Source organism: Lepisma saccharinum, chromosome 1 (assembly GCF_977018435.1).
Source record: "Lepisma saccharinum chromosome 1, izLepSacc3.1, whole genome shotgun sequence".
NCBI lineage: Eukaryota > Metazoa > Arthropoda > Insecta > Zygentoma > Lepismatidae > Lepisma > Lepisma saccharinum.
In genome coordinates this window covers 175,395,580-175,417,003 of record NC_139229.1, presented here as the reverse complement: position 1 = coordinate 175,417,003, position 21,424 = coordinate 175,395,580, and the positions used below count along the sequence as shown (strand labels likewise).

The following is a 21,424-nucleotide window of genomic DNA, read 5'->3' as shown; positions in this document are numbered from 1 at the left end:
GGTCCTACATTTGTTAAAGGGAAATGGCAACTAATGGCATGCGCATACTAGAAATCGAACCTGAGACCCTTTCATTTATACGCGACAGGTTTGTTCAAATTTGGGGCTGGTCGACCAGCACACGCTTTTTTTCAGTGGACAAGGAAGTTTGTTTACGTTAATTATGTGCATTTCTATCGGTCATTTCTTACCTGCGCGGACAGCAACGCCTACACTGCATCAAATGACATAACCTAGGTAAAGTCCATCCCTCGTTTCACTCGCAGCATCACTTAATACTTTCCAACAAGTATCCAAGCACTTCAAAAACTAAAAAACTTGAGACTTTGACACCGAGCGACAGCGAGTCACGTCTTCGCACCATTCTTTCTCTTTCGCGAACCCGAAGTGTTTCCACCTTTAAGGAAAAAACTCTGAATGCATGCACAAGGTATTTTGGTAATGTATCTCCTTTATTTTAATTCATCGCATCTAATTCCAGCTTCTATTTGTTTCCACTCATCCATCTCTGACACAATCTTGCATTTATTCCAAGAAGTTCGGTGCAAAAATGATACAAGAGAAGATTGAATATGTAATGTGTGCGCTTCAAACTTGAACCGCACGCAGCAACACTGGAAGGGAGGAAGCAGCGAGAAAGGAGCCTTGTCCCGCGCCTTCTGCGAGAGAACGAACTGCGCATGACCGTTGGGTTGAACATAGGTTCTGCAAATCTCATCTCCCATGTATTTTGTCCTATACCCTCCTCGCGCTTCTGCTCCCGCACGAAGCTTTCACAATGGCACGAGCTGTCCTGTGGGGGTTCAACTGAGGGTCTGTATCAGGGCCGCCGATTCGCGGTTTCTTCTTCTCAGCAAGAGAGTTCGCCGTGTTACGGGCACAAATACATGACTTATTGTGTAGAATTTTTAGCGAAATAATGTGAAAATTTAAAGACATTGTTCATTGTTCATTCTCGAGGTGATTATCGTATATTACTGGGGGTTCACTGATCCTGTGCGCTATAGGGCCAACCGCGCCTGGTTTAAGTTCACTTTATACGTATTAAGGCTAATTAGGACTGGATGTACAGTGTAAAGTGGAATCCAAACTACTTGCATTCATGATAAAATATACGGTCCTCCCCAGTGATGATATTAAAAGTTTATAAGCAATGAGGATGCTATATGGGTGGACGGATACACAACACTTTGGTTGTTCACCCCCCCCCCCTTTCCAGCAGAAATAGTACAAAATGAACTTACATGTAGTTAAGGTCGGCAAAATTTGTAAATAAATAAAAACTGCTCTGGCAAGGAAATTAATGTCAAATAGATAAAGAATATAATATTTATTGAGTATGAAAAAATGATGTTAGATCTTTGGTACTGTCATTCAAACTCGTATTGCTTTACAATATTTTTGCGGAAATAAACAAATTGCGCATTTAAAGCCTTCACGCCAACTAACATTTTAAAATATATTTCGAGCAAAGAAGCATGGAAATTGTGTTTATCTCGCGAAATTCACTTTATCATCGTGTCGAGTAGTAGTGGTGGTTTCAGGATTTAACGTGTTGCTATACATAAGCAAGGAGTTGTGGGTTCATTAAGAGAGACAGAAGGACTAAAAACATTAATAAATTTTCAATAAATATAATGAGTGAAAGGTAAAAATATAAAATGCTGTTCATAATGGATTCTGTTAAACTGGATAATTAAAAGTTGTGTATCATTCTTCTCACTACGGGGCTTAACTTCGGGGGAAGGGACTCGAAAAGTTTTCCATTCCATAAAAACAGCATCCAAGATGATTTGCTAAATAACTGTGAGCTGCGACGTTTGCGAAATTACAAATATTGCTCTTTATTATGTTGCTCCTCAGGGCCCCTAAGCTGTAAATTTTGATAAACCCGAAAATTTTGGGGGGGCAAGTGTATCCCCCTTGCCCCCGTCAAGTTACGCCTATGGAGTGTGGAGCCGCAATTTATAAACACTAAAAGTTTGGTACTTCCTACTGAAATACACATTTCACATATGTTCTAGCCAGATCCCCCTATTTTATAAAATAAAATGCACAATAATGTGAACTCCCTCCCTCCTTGTGCCTCCGCCAGCACACTTGCTCATATGTGACGTAATACAACCCTGTTTCGTTTGTTTGAGGAATATCATAAGTATCATCTGTTCGTTGATGAGTTTGAGTTCAGTTTGTTTATGATTAATTTCGCGAAACCCAGTTGAATGTCTTGTTTTGAATATATAAATGACCTTTCCAAAAATACGAACATATAATATTCGTAAGAGAAAAGATATAAAACGTCAACAAGAAAGTGGAATATCTTGTTTCTAGAGTTGTCAAAATTGTACATACGATTGTGATTTGAATAGGAAGCTTATTCGTCTATTTCTAAAATTTTTCTACCTGCGTTGGTGAGCCTAATTTCTTTATATTGATTTTGTACTGCACGTTGTAGCTTGAATGTTTAGTGTGCTATGTAATGTACAGGAAAGTACATGGGTCTTTTGCCTGTAATGACCCGATAATTTATGGTCCACACACGCAACATGTTTATTATTTTGGTTATTCACGTCAGTGAGGTGCCTACAGTGACACACGACGCCACGAAAAGTGGGGATAAACTCCAGTACACCACCAATATATCCTTACCTTACATATTAGATGTAATTTCGGTAAGACTTTACTATACCGGAGATGGATTTCTTCAAATTTACAGGAGAAAGTACTTACGCAAATCATTTTCTGTAGCGTTGTTGATGTTCGGGAATGTAGTTTTGATCCATTTTAATGCGAATGCATGTGGTTTTCTACGAAAATCTATTTCCGACGCGCTATTGCTGCTGCCACCACCATTTGCTTTCTGCACTAGAGCACAATACGCTCCCGTATTGTCCGTATATGTTTAATGGAACCTAACCTAGTAGGCATACTTCGTCCCTGTGATGGTTCGTGGGGTTGTCGTGAATTTTTGGGCTAACGTCAATGGTTTTTGGGGCTGCCCGTGGAAGGTTTGTGGGAAATAAGGAACAACAGTAAGTACTCGTTACTGTAAGAAATAGACATTCTTTTCGTTAGAAATTCATTATTTCACCTAAAGAAATGTTCCGCAATGCAGAATACTACGTTAGCAATGTAAAAAAATTGCAAAATAAATCATTGATAGGTGTCTCCGGTATAGTAAAGTAGTACCGTAATTTCGTATTTTAAAAACAAATATTTTTCTCTGGAAGCTGACGAACATGTTGGTTTGCCCACCCTCCTCTAGAATTCTGATGGTAACGGTTCTGAATGTGTAATGGTTTCTTTCCAACGTTTTATAAAAGTATTAATGCTTTAGAATACTGGAAACATTTGTAGGCTCTTAGCATTAAAGTAACGTTCACAAGTGTTTCAAAAATCTGATCGTGCAATGTATGGTGTCAAGCACGAAACCCCCTTCGATGAACGTGTGTGTGTGAGATGACCACAAACCAAGAATCACTGCTTCCAGAAAACACACTAAACTGGCAACACATGGGCCCAAGTTCCTTTCATTTTATTGCGATTTTATCAAGCTACGAATGCAATTTTTACATGGTTCGATTTCGATGTACGTCTGTTAACACATACTGCGGAGTTTTAGCGATTACTTAAGGTTTTGTTCAATATATGCTTCCGTGGTTAGGTTAGGCAGGTTAGGTTCTCTTAGCATTAAAATAAAGTCCCTAAATGCATTCTACGGTAATTATCCAATAAGGCCCAAACACCTCTCACTCGTTTATTTCATTAATTTTAGCATTGATACTTACCTATTCTGCATTGCGGAAGTTTCTTTAAGGTGAAGTTTTGCCTTTTTCCATAAAATAGTGTCAAAGTTACATTTATTTTTTGTAACATTATGCCATTGTTTCCCTTATGTATGTGCAAATGGCGCGAGCGTCGAAAGTTAATTTAGCATTGATACTTACCTATTCTGCATTGCGGAAGATTCTTTAAGGTGAAGTTATGCCTTTTTCCATAAAATAGTGTCAAAGTTACATGCATTTTCTGTAACATTATGCCATTGTTTCCATTATGTATGTGCAGATGGTGCGAGCGTCGAAAGTCACGCGGTCTCGCCAGTGCTTCCAAATGTGCCTTTTTTTCACGAGAATATATTTTTTTAACTATGCTTACCTAACCTTGCCGGAAATGGTCCGTGGGGCTATCGTGAATGGTTTTTGGGGCTATCCGTCATTGGTTCATGGGGCTATCTGTCAATGGTTTGTGGGGATATCCATCAATGGTTTGTGATGACATAATGAACACGAAAGTAGGTATTTTTTGGTTAAGAAGGTTGAAATACTGCATACGCACTCCTAATCGACAAAACACAAGCACGACGTGCGATGATCCATGACGAGAGCACGCCATATTGTCTGTTATCCAAGCAGAAGAAGGAAGACAAATAATGACTTGTAATACGAAAAGTTGACACTATTTTATGGAAAAAGGCATAACTTCACCTTAAAGAATCTTCCACAATGCAGAATAGGTAAGTATCAATGCTAAAATAAACGAAATAAACGAGTGAGAGGTGTTTGGGCCTTATCAGATAATTACCGTAGAATGCATTTAGGGACTTTATTTTAATGCTAAGAGAACCAAACCTAACCTGCCTAACCTAACCACGAAAGCATATATTGAACAAAATCTTAAGTAATAGCTAAAACTCCGCAGTATGTGTTACCGGACGTACATCGAAATCAAACCATGTAAAAATTGCATTCGTAGCATGATGAAAACGCAATAAAACAAAAGGAACTTGGGCCCATGCGTTGCTAGTTTAGTGTGTTTTCTGGAAGCATACTTTTATGCGTGTAAGCCCCGCGACAGGTTAAATTTGCAGCAGGTTTTATGTATTAATCCACGCAAGAATGGCGATGAGCATTTCCCGTGCCAGTCTTGCCTCAAGCTCCGAGCTGTTCATATCACAGACAGTGAGAAAATCGGCAGTATTGCAGCGGAACTATATTCTGCGTGCACGTTTCCGTTTATATATGTGAAAAGTTGCTGCAAACTTAACCTGTCGCAGGGCTTAGTTATTTCACAGTACCCATTTATTTAGTGTCATCTTGGATACGGACTGTGATGCTGCTATCAGATGTCATGTGATGTGAAGTGAAGTGCGAAGGGGTATTATGTCCCTAAATACTTTTGTTGTTAGGCGAGTCCGGTTTAGGGCTCTTTGTAATAATGTATCTCCTTTCAACACCTGATCACATAATGTCTGGTCCAAAATATGAAACCCTCTTCAAGCCTCACATGAAAATCCATCAGAACACCTTGTCACCTTGTCTGAGTCAACAGTAAACCAAGAACAGATGCTGGCATAAGCTTCTTTTCAAATCATAATTTCTCCAAGCTAGGAACTTATTCCCACACTCATTTAGAGCATTCTAAAACACTTCCAAATACTCCTATAAATTATTTTCCTGTAGTTTACGGTTATTACAAGCATAAGAAAACAGTTTTTCTTTGTGACGTTTCAGGAGAACACACGCTCCTTTCATCAGACATTTATTGTCATTTTGACTAAAGATACAGTTATAACAATGGTTAGTAATTTTTTAAACAAAAAGAATCCGTTATATAATGGATGTTGTCAATGTTACATTGTTGTAATATAGCAACTTAACTGTGAAAAGCAGCAGTCTGTTTTTATTTTGGTAACTGTTAGACAAGCCAGAGACACATTTCTTGAAATTTACAGGAGAAAAGACGAGAAAGTACTAACGGAATTGAGTTCTTGTGGACTTTCTGAAGCCGCGGATGTTGTTTTTTCGAATCGTGCAACTTATTTGGCCTGTAAGTAAGGTATTTTTCGTTGTTCATGCATCTCCACTGCACGATAGCTCGTGCCACCATTACCGTCGACTCCGTGAATCAAATGTTCCGTGCATTCGATTACGTAACCTCCTGTCAGTGCAGCAACCACGTGGTAGTTTTACAAGATGACGTGTGAGCGGGATTTTTTTTTCAATTCAATTTTCTGTTTGCCTAACCTAACTTAACCTAACCTTCCGTGAATGGTTTGTGAATCAATTTTTGCTCAAAAACCTTTTGTGAATAGTTTGTGCGGCATTTATCGGTTCATAAGTTTGGAAACACTGCACATCAGCTGACGATAGACAACGTGAGTCAAGATTTGCCTGTCGAAGTAGCAACGACCAATAAATAATTATAATGCTAAAAATAATGCTTTCTTCATGGAAAAAAAAGTGATCCAAAGTTGAGAAATGTTCCGCTATGTATATGAGGTAAGTAGAAATGAATTTTATTTGAAAATAAACGAGTTAAATGTGTCTCCGGCTTATCTAACTGGTACCTTTATTTTTATTTCAGATTTGTTTTTTGTTTTTAAAAATTATGAATCCCAAATATCATTAGGTAATTCAAATTCATCATTGTTTTCACAAAATCTCTTGATGTTTTCTGTTACATTAAATTTTAAAGATGGTGGCTTACTCCATTTGTGAAAAAGAAAACTCCATACTGGATCTATGTTACCATTTTCATTATTTAATTTATTCCAGTGTTCTTCTGCAATGAAAGAAGCTTCCCAGACAGTCAACTCTGTGCTTCCCGTTAATCTTTTTAAAACCCTTCTCTTTTTAATCAAATTACTAACCATTGTTATAACTGTATCTTTAGTCAAAATGTCTGATGAAAGGAGCGTGTGTCCTCCTGAAACGTCACAAAGAAAAACTGTTTTCTTATGCTTGTAATAACTGTAAACTACAGGAAAATAATTCTACAATACAAGCAATGCGTACATACAAGAAAAACTACTCCTATAAAACTTGTAAAAATTATTACACATTCAGAAACATTACCAAAATGTGTTCTTAAATATTCTCTTAAAAAAAGGGGGAGGGGGACAATGGAAACCCATGAATTCAAGGATTGTGGCTAATGAAAGTGACGGTTCTGCACCCATAATCTTATTTTACTGATAAAAGAAGATCCCTGTGTTATGTTGTTCTCAACAAATTTGGTAGCAAATGGAAGATTCTATTGTACTAATGCCATGAACAATATTTTAAACTATGCAGAGCGACACGAAATTGAGAGCTTCACAGTGAACCATCTCCCAGCTCCCCTCTTCGCTCCTCACCCAGAAGTCAGATTTCTGACTTCGTCCTTTTTTTTTTGTGTGTGATTTATAGATTTTGATGTTTCACAAAGCGAGAAGCAATATTGCAAGTTCCAGAAACCACAAAGAACATAGATATTCAGTCTCAAAATGTGACGCCCACACGTCAAAATCCTCCCATCCCTTTAAACCTTCCTCCTGTATATTCAGCTCCCTTTTGAAAAATTCATAAATTTGGAAGATATCACAGAAATCTGACAACATAATTGCAAACATGGTTCCCACCTCTACAATACGCATGGAACAGCTAAACTAAACCTGTATGATAACAGTCACACTAGCAGATAAGGGTCTCAATTTTTGCACGAAACTGCAACATGTGACATCACAAATGGCACATGTTAATGCTAAGAGATCCTAACCTAAAAACGAATGCAATTGACTATGACATGAGAACACAAAAGGTGGGGCTTGGACTAGCAAACGGTGTCATAACATCACAAATCATACCACATAAAGTGCAAATTTCTCACTTATTAACACATCTCCGTGAGATAAAAACAACAACAAATGTTCACATGAAACACAATCTTCACAACTCAACAAATTCGAAATCTGACTGTGGGACACACGTGGCATGGGCAGCATTATGTACTGTTCTGTACAAAGCATTAAAGGGGCCATAGATAATGGTGAAGGAAATGAAGCCTCCTTCCATATGCCACAGAAACATGGTTATTCTTAGGAGGATTCATGATATGCGATTGAGGAGAAGGCCATAATTTGGAGCGTTTGTAGATTTATCATTTTTTTCTCTCCATGTAGCATGGGTATCATCTATTTTAGGAAAAGTAAACTTTACAAAATAGAGAAGAATGTAACTAATCTAAGAATAACTTAGATGAGTTTGATAAGGAAGTTGGGCATACATCTGTTTTTAGTTCTTATAATGGAGAATATCCAACTGCTGAAAGGGAGACTTGATTTAGCTAAAAAAAAAATCAGTGTTATGAATTCTGCAGAGTGTGGGGTTTAGATACAGGAACTGCAAGGATGTTAAAAAAAAAGTAAAGTGTTCCCCTGTGCTTAGCAGCACGCCATGAAGGCGTATAGGGGGTGTGGGGGTAACTGCAAGGATGGACAAAAGTTATTGATGAAGGAAGAGATCCCTTGTACACGAGCTTCTATCCTGTTATGAATCTGACAGTTTGAACAATTCAGATACTTAAATTGTGTCTGTGCGTGTGTATGTTTACTGTTTTGTATTGTGCTCAGTATTTTAAATGTTTTATTAATTTGTTAACAATTTCTATCATTTATTACGTTTAAAGAAAAGTATAAAATAATAATGTAAAAATATATCATAATTCAAGGGAGAGATCATCAGGCCAACATGGCAACAGCAACCTGGTTGCGCATGACCTTGAGGCTCACAATTAAGTGTGTCTCATTATGATAAGAAAGGCTTCTATAATGAAAAGTACATATGGTAATTTTCAGTGTTCACACTTGCTGTCTCATTTGATTATTGATATGGCTCAAGCTCAAATCAAGAAGCAATCAGTTTACTACACAAAATTAACATCTAAATGAGTATTTCCATGTCAAATCAACCAGTGCATACACCTTTGATGTCATGGATTTAGCTAAATTTTGGTATACATGTTTATCATCATCTGAAATATAGATTTTTCATTTTTTTTTTTCATTTTGCTGGTTTTTGAGTTATTGAAATTTGAAAAAAACTGCCAAAAAACCGCTCACTGCTGAATCTTTAAATTTGCACGAGACCTGTTTCAACTACAGGACTGGACATGGCCTCATTTTAAAGCTTATGAAGAGGGCTTTCATTTGATATACAACATGTTTGGTTTTTTGCGAAAAACAAATTTTGAAAGTTTTCAAAATTTTATTTTACAATTTCCAAAAATTTTAATTTTCAAAAATTTTACACATATTGGTACACATCTACTGAAGGTTCAGTCAAAATTTCAAGGTGGTATCTCTTTAGTATCATGAGTGAGAGACAGTTAAAGCTCAAATCTGAGTGAAATATTCAGACTTTTTAAATCTGGGTAAGAGTCTAGTTTACGTCCTTTTCATAAGGAATATGTGTCATATCGTTGGAAAGGTTATTGTATAAGGAATTCAACAAACTAAATCTCAAGGCGAGGAAAAATTTCCTGGAGAAGAAAATCGAGAAAAACCGATGTTGTCCGGAGATGCGTGATTGAACGTACTGAGGACATTTTTCGATGATGAAGCACATATTTAGGGGTGAAATGAGAGCTAATGGAACCTAACCTAACCTCATAGGCATACCTCATTCCCATGAATGGTTAGTGACAGAAAGTGTAAAAAGAAAAACTTACTTACCCTACGAGATGCCGGAGCGCCGGCTGTCTGCTAGCACGGTTTTGTAAACGGGCAAGAAGGATGTAAACTAGACTCTAGCCTAAATGTGAATACTCACTACATAAGATTTTGTTTTCTAAATTTGTAGAATTAAGACCAAAGACTTGCATAAAGCAGGAGCCAGTGGTACCCACACTGTGTGTGTTTGTACCAATCATCAAAATGTTAAACTAATGATAGTTGGAGCTCACTTAAATAAAATAACTCTCCCAGGACATGAAAATCCATTAAAAACATACAAAGATTGTCTTTCAAAAATAATGTGTTTTCTAGATGAGTGTGATTCCTGTCCCAGCATAATTGATTTCAAGGAAGCCTTGAGGAAGAGATGATTGAAAATACAGGGTGTATCAAAAAGAATCATCCGATTTCAAAAGGCTATATTTAGGAAACCAATGAACATAGAACTTTGCATTAAGTTGTAAAATACATGTTGGAATATAAAGTTTTACTTACAATAGGAAGTACAGACCATAAACCTTTTTTCGGGAAACGGCGACAAACTGGATGTCTTTTGCACCTTTATCCAGTCATATCTGGAAATGCAGAACTGGCTTCTCCCGCAATTACAAGCAGACTCTGATTCCTTTCATATTCTAACAGGACGGAGCACTACCACTGCCACCTGGATGTTCATTCATTTCTTAACAATGAGCTTCCTCAATGATGGATAGGCCGTAGGGAGTCTACCAATTTGGCTTCACACCATTGGCGACCGAGGTCGCCAGATCTCACTGTCTGTGATTTTTTCTTGTGGGGGGATTCATGAAAGACCCTGTATATGTCTCCCCCTCCCTTTAAGAACTGTGGATGAGCTGTGAAACCGCATAACAGCAGCAGTGACTGCAGTAACACCAGACATGCCCCCTCAAGTATGGGATGAATTTCATAATTGTGTGGTTGTATGATGTGTATCCAGAGGTAGACATATAGAGCAATTGTAAACATTATGTAAATAAAACTTTATATTCCAACATGTATTTTACAATTTACAGCAAGGTTCTATGTTCATTGGTTTCCTAAATATAGCCTTTTGAAATCGGATGATTCTTTTTGATACACCCTGTATAACCTACAACTAGTGGATATCAGTGGATCGCTGTCCTTTTGAGAGACAATTACTAAATCCACAGAGGAATTTGTTCAAGATTTTTCAAATCAGCTGATCAACCTCAAGAGACACGAATTTATAGCCAAACAGCAATCAGCATATTTTTCTGAAAAGTTCTCTAGTTCATGATGAAGCTGTGGTGACATGTGATTTTGCTGAGAATTACTCATTTATTTTTGCAGGATGAAGTACAAGGGTTCCACTGGAACAACTCAATGTTGTTCATCCATTTGTAGTATATTTTAAGGACAATGAAGATATTCTAAAACATAAAGAGTTATGTCTTCATTTCAGATTGCTTGATTCACAACACAGTTCTTGTCCATGTTTTCCAAAGAAAGGGACTCAGAGGTTTCATGCATTGATACCAGTAAGCACAGAAAAAGTGGAGACTAAAGTGTTTTCTGCATCTGAAGAAACTGTGGTACATTGTGTTAAAGTTAATGCAGATGTTGAAAATGTACCCTTTGAACACATCACAGATTTTGTAGCATGTGCGTATGATGCCAATTGGTGGGTGGGATGTGTACTTTCGAAATATAATGTAGAACATGAAGTGCAGATGTCTTTCTTGCATCCTTGTGGTCCAGCAGAGTTAAATTATCCGAGGTAACCAGCTGTTCTTAAAATCCCAAGACACACAGTCCTTTGCAAAGTGGACCCTGTAACAGCCACCGGTAGAATGTACCAGCTGAAGCAAGAGGAGATGACCCAAGCATCATACATTTTATCAAAGAAAGACTTTCTGTATCACTAAGCAGTTTCTGTATTTATAATGTGGTTAGGTATGTAAAATACAAGGTCCAGGACTGACGTCACAGCACGAAACCGATCACTCACCCGAGAGGGGCGCTGCTGGTATCCGGTAGATAGTACATATCTGCACATGCGCCCGGAAGCGCATGCCGGTTGGAGACAAGAGCTTGGCTGGGAAAGACGTGTCGAGACGTATCTGGTGAAGTGTTGTTGTTGAGGTGGTAAAGTGGTGTTGTGGAAGTGCAGAAATGGAGCAAAGGGTGAACATCAAATTCTGCTTCAAACTGGGCAATAGTGCGACAGAAACACATGCAATGTTGAAGCAAGTGTATGGTGAGCAAGCATTATCCCGTTCCAGAACATTTGAATGGTATGGACGTTTTCGGGACGGGTGCGAAAGTGTTGAAGATGACGCCCACACCGGAAGGCCGATTTCCGTGTGTACGCCTGAAACAATTGAGAAAGTGCGCGAGCTTGTAACATCGGATCGGCGACTGACTATTCGAATACTGGCCAGTGAACTGAACATCGACAAAGAGGTGGTTCGCCAAGTTCTGATGCAAGACCTAGGGAAACGCAAGGTGTGTTCCAGATTTGTTCTGCACTATTTATCAGACGAACAAAATCAACACAGAATGGACACGTGTGGTGAACACATTGACAACGCTGATACCGACCCTGCTTTCCTGGATTCGATAGTAACGGGTGACGAATCGTGGTGCTACCAATACGACCCTGAAACCAAGAGACAGAACGCAGAATGGCAGTCTCCCAGCTCCCCTAAACAGAAAAAGTTTCGATTTCAAAAATCAAAGGTCAAAGTCATGTTAATCGCTTTCTTCGATAGTGAAGGACTGATTCATCATAAATTTGTTCCACCTGGCACGACTGTTACAGGACAGTATTACGCAGAAGTTCCTGCCCGACTCCGACAAAGAATTCGCAGAGTACGTCCAAATTTTCGACAGAATGGGAGTTTGTGTCTGTTGCACGACAACGTCCGCCCCCACATTGCGTTGCCAGTGAAGTGGTTTTTGGCCAAGCATGAAGTCGTAGAGCTGCATCATCTGCCATACTCTCTTGACTCGGCCCCCGCAGACTTCTTTTTTTTCCAAAAACTCAAAACTGTGCTGAAAGGAACACGGTTTGTGGATGTTGAAGACATCAAGAAGCACGTGACGTCGACATTGAAGAGCCTTCCGAAAGAGGACTTTAAAAGTTGTTTCCGCAACTTATACAGCTAAGCACAGAAGTGTATTACGGCAGGTGGGGATTACTTCGAAACATATTAAAAGGGTAAGTTTTTCACATCATCTGTTCTGGTGTTAGAGCAGTGCTGGAAATTAATAGCCACACCTTGTATGTTAACTTAAATCATCTCATGGTCTTGAAAGGAATTAATTCACTTTTCATATGATACCAGACATATACCACCTTGAAATTTTAACCGAACCTTCAGTAAATGTGTACCAATATATGTAAATTTTTTGAAAACACTTTCAAATTATTATTTTTTTTGCAAAAAACCAAGCATGTTATATATAAAATGAAAGCCATCTTCATAAGCTTTAAAATGAGACCATGCCCAGCCCTGTACTTGAAACAGGTCTCTTGCAAATTGTATTTATAGTTTCAGCGGTGAGCGGTTTTTGGGCAATTTTGTCAACTTTCAAAATTCAATAACTCAAAAACCGGCAACACGAAAAAAAAATTTAAAAAATTCTATATTTCAGATAAGAAACGTATTCAAAAAATTAGTCAAATCCATGACATCAAATTCCAAAATTTATTTCTTCTTGGTTGATTTGACATGGAATTACCCAAATACTTTTATAGGGTAGCATATTTATGTGCTTTAGAATAGTTTTTCGCTGTTAAAGGAATGATAAAAATAACTTATCAGGCTCATCTGTATGTTTCAATGAATGCATAAAAGTTTGTAGGCCTAAATTTGGGCTTTTTAAATATTTTTCAATTTTTTGGAGCTCATTGAAATGGCATGTGTGAGGAAGAAACCTGCTATTAGAAATTTCGAACGGTAATTTTTTTTTCACTGTAAATGTTGGAAATAGCAACTTTGATTCACGAAATATTTTTGGGTGAAATGCCATACATAGAATTGCCTATGCTGGATTAATAATACCAATATTCTACCTACAACAATATGATGCTTTCTCAATTCTGCCCAAATTTTCTCATATAATGACACATGATGTTATTCATACAGTGACATGTTTTTCTTTTTGGGACATAATTGTCGAGAATAATAATGACAGTAGTTGTTGCATACTATCCAACATCAAACTTGTAGGATGCAATTAGTGGCAAAACATACATGTAAAACGTTTAAGGTACAAAATCTGTTCTCCACTGAAAAGGAAATTTTTAACAAATCCAATTTTGTCAAGATTCCCGCATTTTGCTTCTATCTAGACTCCTGAATGGTATAATTATCTTCAACAATAAATTTATACAGTCAACAGCAAAAGTAATAGTAAGCAAATTGTCCAACACTATCTTTGTTCTTTTTTATTCTACATCCAGTGTCGTTTTAAGGAATGGAATTCTGCTGATGCTGGCCTCTGTTTCTTGTTGTTTTTTTTTCAATCCATAATCATCAGATTGTGAAAAACAGAGAATGAAAATCATGATGGACAATTTGCCTAGTATTAACTTGAGTGTACCACTAATATTGTCTAAGCCCTAATGACACTTTTTTTTACATGCGATATATTTTAACCATGGCATATTTCCAAAGCTAGTTACCAAAACAACCAGAAATTTGATCCTTACAAATATATACATAACTTTACGTTCTGATTAATAATTGCTAATATTTATATGCATTTTCCATTTATCAACAGGCTTGTCTAATGCTCACAGAATGTCAACGTTGCCAAGTTCCAGAGCATCACCTTTGTCAGAAATTCCTTCAGAAAGTGGAGTTGGAACATTCTCATTACGAGACAAAGCTTTAATCAAGAGAAACATCAACAAACATCACAGCAGTAATTTCAGGTAGATTTTGTTATTGACATGCCCTGCTAATAAGCTCAGGGGTGAAAAATGGTCAGTAAAGTCTGTGTTTTTTGTTTTGATGACTGCAATTTGTGATTCATACTGTGTGGCTGAATGTGTTGAAGTGTTTCACTTTTGATCTTGCCACCAAAGTTCCCGGGTCGAAGTACTTATCTGGGCATAGGTATTCTTCGTGAGTGTCCCTTCAGCAATTTCATGCAATCAACACTCATTCTCAATGTTGTGATTAGCCAAAAGTGGCATAAAAGTTTAAAAAAGGGGGGGGGGGAATACAGCAATTTGTGACTTTTTGTTTTTGTTACTGCATTTTGTTTCAAAAATTCAATAGTGCTTATAGAATTTTAAAAACCTCAAAGACTACTGCTGATATTATTGAATAACAGTAAAACATGGAAGTAAAAATTATAATTTTGGTCAACTCTTATTGTGCAACACAAGTGACATGCCATAAAGCGATACGCACACACAGACATACATGCATACATATATGCACACCTTTGCTGCAATTTTCTTTTAGGTTGGCCACACTGCTTTCTGTTTACATGTCAATAGTGTGAGCAGTGACACACAAGTGCATATGTAGCCTTCATAACTCATTTTCTTTTCTTGTTGTTGCACGGGTAAACATGACCGTGACACACTGCACCAAAGAACAACATTGAGCAATGATATTTTTTATTGTCTGATGGTGTTCCGGGAGCCAAAAGACACACCAAAGGTTTCCATCACAATATGGGAAACTAATGTGAAGGTCATTTGTCATTTAGTGATAGTCACTCATTGCTTTGTCAGAATCATGGCATGGAATTGCTGTTTTTTCATCAGTAGTGGATGTGAATTAGCTTCCTGCCGCTCCTGTCAGCTCAACTCTTAAATTTCTCAAACCATTGAAACATACTATGCCATAATACAGCACTTTCTCTATTTGTGATGCAAGCTTTAGGTGGTGTTTGGCCCATGGTACAGTTTCAGACAGCAAAAAATTAATCATGCTGAATGTTCTTTTTTGGTGCAAACTAAGTGGTGCAGCCATGTTATCCTGCAACAAGTAAAGAAAACAAGTTATGAAGGTAAAATATGCACTAAACCAACAACAAATGCACGTTCTATTGGCATACGTGTGGGAAAAACAGTATGGCCAACCTAAAGAAAATTCCAGCAGAAGTGCAGATAATTATTAAGTGGCTCTTATTTATATATATATATATATATAGTAGAAAAATTCAAAATTTTCGCTAATTTCATAGCATCATCGGTGTGAGGAGAAATAGACGGAACCGGAAGTTGGGGTATATATATTTTACTGTGCATCAGAAGTTATTTTTGTGCTATTTAGCCTAGTTTAAAGCAATATATACATATTTAATTGAAGGAATATTTACATAATTGAAATACTTATAATGCTTACTGTTGTTCCTCACATGTATTATGAAAGTGGTTTTCTGCAAATTATCTGGATTATTTTATATTTTTTGGTAATTAACAGACAACCTTTTCCCTACTTTCTAAGAATTTGATAAAAGAAATGAATAACTTTTTCTATTTTTTATATTCCTGCAAGGCCAACTTTATTTTTTTTTCACAGAATTTCAAAAACAAAGGAGGAGGAATGTGTACACCATTATGAAAGTATAAATTACATCATCATATAGTAATTTTTCAAATTGAGATTGGTACTGTAATTTTTTTTTCTGTTTCTCATTTACGGTGCCATAAGTTACAGTGTATTTCTATTGTTTCAGGGCTGGGTATGTTCCAGTTCATGAACAGTACTTGCACAAAACTGGATTACGAGGCAGGAAAACATATGCATTCTGGACTTTGGTTCTTGTCCTCTTTTTCCTTGCAATTGGAAACCTATTCTTCACCTTCACCATCCTAGGAGTTTTGCGATTGGGACAGGGAATGGAAAGTTTGGAGTTTGTCCCACTGGAATCCCTGATGAAATTTTATGGCAACACTGATTTAGATGAGATTTACAAACGAGATGGGAAATTGGAAGGTTTTGCAGACACCCCTGTAGATGTCACTGGTGAGAATGCATCTGTTTTCATCAACTTGGATGACAATAAGAGTCCTAAAATCTCACTCGATTTGGTAAATACAAACTTCTCCAATATAGAAATGTTCGACATAAAAAATCCCAAGTCAGGTAAAATTGTGTTTTCCACCCAGTTTCCAAATTTTGGTCTACCGAAAGGGGTTAAAAAGTTGGACATTAATTTAGCTCAGACACATCGCATCACCAGCCCCGTGGATTCCAGTCTCTCTCTGCTTTCCGATAAATATGCCCACTTACGAGGCAACGAAGGCACCAACATGGAGGGACGTGAAATTGTGTGGTCAGCCTACGAAGATATTTTCCTGAAAAGCGTCAACGGAAGCATTATATTGAATGGACACGATGGAGTTTCCATTGATGTAAAGCGCATACCATTAGCAGGTGGAAGCCACGGAATATCCCCACGCATGGGTCAATATAAAATATGTGTCTGCATGCCGGAAGGTAAATTGTTTCGCATTGCAATTCCACACGATGCTGCTAGAAAATCAGTTGGATGCCACAATGTGGATTTATCTGCAAAACGAAACCCATGCATATGAAGGACATAGCCATTGTGTATCACATCTAGTCATTTGTTCTTGTGTGTTCAACCGTAGATATTTGTGTGTGTGTGATTCCACAAGTAAAAAAGTCAGATATGCAATCCCTTATCCAAAACTTTTGATGCTGGAAGAGCCACTTCGAAAGCTTTGATGAGAGAATTCAGTGCTTAATGTTTTTGAATAGGTAATAGTCATGGAAGCATTTGTTGCACATATAGCCCAGTATCTTTTGGTTTATAAACACAATATTTTCTGAAATCTGCATCTTTTCAAGAAAATTCCATAAACTTTCAACTTTGGTGTGAGTATTCCAGGTTCAATTTTCAATGAACACACATATGATGCATGTGCATGCACAGAGAACTAAATTACGGAAAGTAAACTGAAATTATAATCTGTACATTCTACTGGCCTCCCTGTGGCATAGTGGTAACGTCATCACCTTGTAATTAATTTCGATACGCTGTGGAGGCACATAGTGGGTTAGATCCCACTTTAAACTGTAGGTCCAGTCCTGATTAGCGTATCTGTGCATAAAGTGGACTTAAAACAACAAATGAATCAATAAATTAATTCTACTTTCTGCAGATATCTATTGTTAACATGGTGTCTCCAATTACTAGACAGGTTTACTATTGTTAATATTTCTTCTGTATATACTACAAGGCAGGTAATTTGCCTTTCTCCTGTCTTAGTTCACTATACAGAACACGGCATGTGGAAAAGTTAAACTAAATATTGGCTAAATTTTTCATGCATGCAGCATTACAGAATTAAATCCAAGTTGGCTAATAAGAGATTGTATATCTGTATTTGTACATCTTTCCTAGTCAATCTAGGTTACTTATTGATGGATTGTGAAAATGTATTTTGTGTGTATTACATTCATACCTTTATTGTTATTGGTACTGGAACTTGTGAATCATTTCTCAGTTACTGAATAAATTTCCAAATTACTTGTCACTACTACATTGTCCCTAAGCTGAAAGAGGAGAGTTTTCAGGCTTTTCTCCCTCACGTTGAAGATATGTGCATCGTGCAGAAAGTTTTAATTAGCTTCTGAAAAGTGGCTTGTGCAAGTGACTGTACTTAAATTTCTACTGTCCGAAGAATGTTTTTTCATGAGGAAAATGCATAGACATGCAGGATTGGAAGAAAAGTGTAGAAAAACTAAGGTGATCAAATGTACCAAGCCTATCCTACTCAAAAGGTGTACGTACTAACGCCACAAATGTTCACCGGTCCAACAGTCATGTAAGCATGTAGGATTGTCATTATAATGGTAACATGACATCTGATTAGCGTAATCTAGTCATATGGGCATACAGGCACGTTAATTTTTCATATGGAAAATAAAAATGGGAGATTATTTGGATTATTTTGCAAAGCAGATGTAAGACAAAAGAAAAGCAGATTTCATGCAATCAAACCATTCTGTGCCATACTTGATGTTTTTTATTTTTATAGATGACAGCACAGTACTCTGTCTCCCAGTCAACATATTTCAGCTTGCTGGGAAACGCATACATGAGACAGAAAAATCAATCTGCACAAAAAAAATTGATAAACCTCTTCAGTATTTGCTTGAAGTAGACATAGAATTCATGTATAAAATGCAGTTGCATAATGATAGCATTGGAATACTGCTATTGAAAATTTGGCTGTCGTAAATATATGGATGGTTACTACAGTGTGTAGTGATGTATTATTATTATGTGAGAATATCAGTTGGAATTTAATCATGAATACCATTCATGCTGTGAAGTTTAAAAATTGACGGAATATCTGATTCCAGAACAAAAGTGGATTTCTTGAAAAAGTTATGATTCCTTAATGTGGTAATCATTTAAATGAAACTAGAATATTCTATATTATGGTAGCTTTGATTTACAATATTCTGAAAATGAGAGCAATTTCAAATTTCTGCAGCGAGAAGTTATAAAAAAAAATGGCACCCATTTGTTTCTACCAGTAGAAAGTGATACTATTCATGATGTAACCTGTCATGGATATACATGTATTGTATTAGTTCGGCTTTAATACAGAATTACTTTTTATCTTTACGAAAGAAATCAAGAAAGCTTCAAATACTAGGTCAAATTGTCTTATGTTTCCATGTATTGTGAAGTGAAATAATGTAGTATTGATAAAGGGATTTTTTTTTTACATCTCTCTTACCTGTGACATTACAAATACTCTTCTTGCAATCTAGTCGTACAGTGTAATACTTTTTTTGTACAGAAAAAAAGTATTTATGTTGTGTAAATGGAAATATAGCCTTATGACCTTCTAGTGTATTATATGTATGTAAAACATGTTTTATTTTAGTGTTTCATCTACATATAGAGATATCCCATCTCTATAGCCAGTTGGATTATTACACCTAATATATTTATGAACATAATCAGGGTTAATGCAGTGTAAACAAAGGTGATGTGATGCCATGACAGTGAATAACAGTACAAAGCAGAGAAGGAAAACTTATGCTCAAATAACTTTAACTAGACTACTTTCTCAGTTCAATAACAATTTGTACAAACTTAGGAAAAAATTGTAAAACCAATGTCTTGACTTCAATTTAACCGAATAATATCTGCATTCTCATTGAGAAGCAATCATGTATTCACAAAATGCAATAACAAAAACCACAAATTCCAGTCATGAACTAAAGTATACCGACTTGACTGTTCAATTTCTTTCTTTAAATAAATAAAAAATAAATAAAATAAAACCCAAAGACAATTGGATTAAAATACTAATGTCCAGACATGTTCCTTTCATAATGGTCCAGATTTTCAAATCTATCTGTGTTCTTCGGGGTTTGCGAAAGGAAAGATGTTAGTTAGGTAAAATGGTTAAAACTTTTTGCATCTAGGACCACATGATGTTGCAAAGATCCCTGACAGTGAAAGAGGACAATATCATATTTTCTTTCTCAAAGAAACCTAGTGGGTTTGTTTTATCATAGAATATTTGTAAGTAGAGTCGACCAGGATTCCAATCCAGTTCTCTTCCGTACTATGCAAAAGCACTATTCCATAGTTTTCACTTCCTCTGTAGTGACTGTGGGCATTTTTTGTTTTAATTGCCTTTGAACTCTGCCACTGTGATGGTTGACATCTCTCTCCCAATACAGACCTACTTACGTATTCAGTCTCTTATGTATACCAAAATTTTAATGCATTGTGATTGTTTCACATTATCTATGACTGGATCTAAAGAATACCCTAAATTCTGTTCCAACAATTTTAAAAACAGAGTGAAATTACAAGAAGAAATCCTACTTATAGTTAAATTTAAGCATACCTGAGATGCCTTGTCTATTGTGCTGACACCTTTCTCTGTAATGTCACATACTGGCATTAGCATCTGAAAATTGTCTTTGCCATGCAGTGTGCAGCTTTGCGAATTTCAGTGGTAGTCTTTTCTGCCTGGTTGCCCACTGCAAGGTTTCTGGGATATGATACCTCTGCAGCAGAAGAATATTAGATAGACATGCATTTCAAACAGAGATGGTGTTGCAAACAGTTCATTTTCAAATGAACATTTAGGTATCTGAGCAAGGAAGAGAATACTAGCTCTTACTATCCCATGATTTCTGTTATTCAACCAAGATCCATTAATTTTTGTGAAAGCGTACCTCAACAAAAGTCAATGCCTCACTCATTTATGAAAGATCCAATTCTGGTTTAATAGGTGGGATGAAAAAATATTGTACACAGGTTATGGAATAGTAATAAACTATATTTCAACAACCTTCACCAGAACCTAAAAGTTCGAGGGACCTGTAACGCAACACAATTCATTGGTATTTGTCCTGTTCCACCTTATTTCCGTACCGTGGAACGTTCCAAGGAAAATACCAGAACCACTTGGTAAGGCAAACAGTAACGCTTCTGCTGTACCGTTCTGTTTGTATCAGAGAGAGCTTCGGGAATGACAGCTTTGGGTACACAGAGTAGAATGTTAAAATACCCGTAAGATAGAGAAGTGCAATTCGGTTTTACGGTAGCTTATGCTAAATAGAGCATCGCAAATCAACATGATTGTGGAAAAGAGGAAGTTAAAGGGTGCCATATTGAAAAATGGTAGTTCTTAAGATAAAGAGGTGAAATTTGGTTTGATGGTAGCTTATGCCAATTAGAGCATGACAAATCACCATGATTGTGGAAAACCGGAAGTTAATGGACACCATATTATAAATTGGAGTTAAGATAGAGAAGTGAAATTCGGTTTGACGGTAGCTTATGCTAATTAGAGCATGGCAAATCAACATGATTGTGAAAAACCACAAGTAGATGGATGCCATATTGAAAATAGTTACTTCTAAGATAGTGAAATGAAATTTGGTTTGATGGTAGCTTTTGCTAATTAGTGCATGT

At 36.8% G+C, this 21,424-nt stretch overlaps 1 protein-coding gene across 2 annotated transcripts; it reads left to right on the top strand.

The window, feature by feature from the left end:
- Window positions 1-2,182: 2,182 nt before the first annotated feature.
- On the top strand, window positions 2,183-19,515 carry Scgbeta (sarcoglycan beta). 2 transcript variants are annotated; one of them, XM_083143211.1, is made up of 3 exons: window positions 2,183-2,411; window positions 14,261-14,414; window positions 16,178-19,513. In XM_083143211.1, exons 2-3 carry the CDS (start codon window positions 14,281-14,283, stop codon window positions 17,037-17,039), a joined length of 996 nt encoding a protein of 331 aa, XP_082999337.1. In that variant the 5' UTR covers window positions 2,183-2,411; window positions 14,261-14,280; the 3' UTR covers window positions 17,040-19,513. The 2 variants fall into 2 exon arrangements, with proteins under 2 accessions (XP_082999337.1, XP_082999327.1); XM_083143201.1 differs by lacking the exon at window positions 2,183-2,411 and adding an exon at window positions 2,680-2,722 and having other exon boundaries at window positions 16,178-19,515.
- Window positions 19,516-21,424: the final 1,909 nt, after the last annotated feature.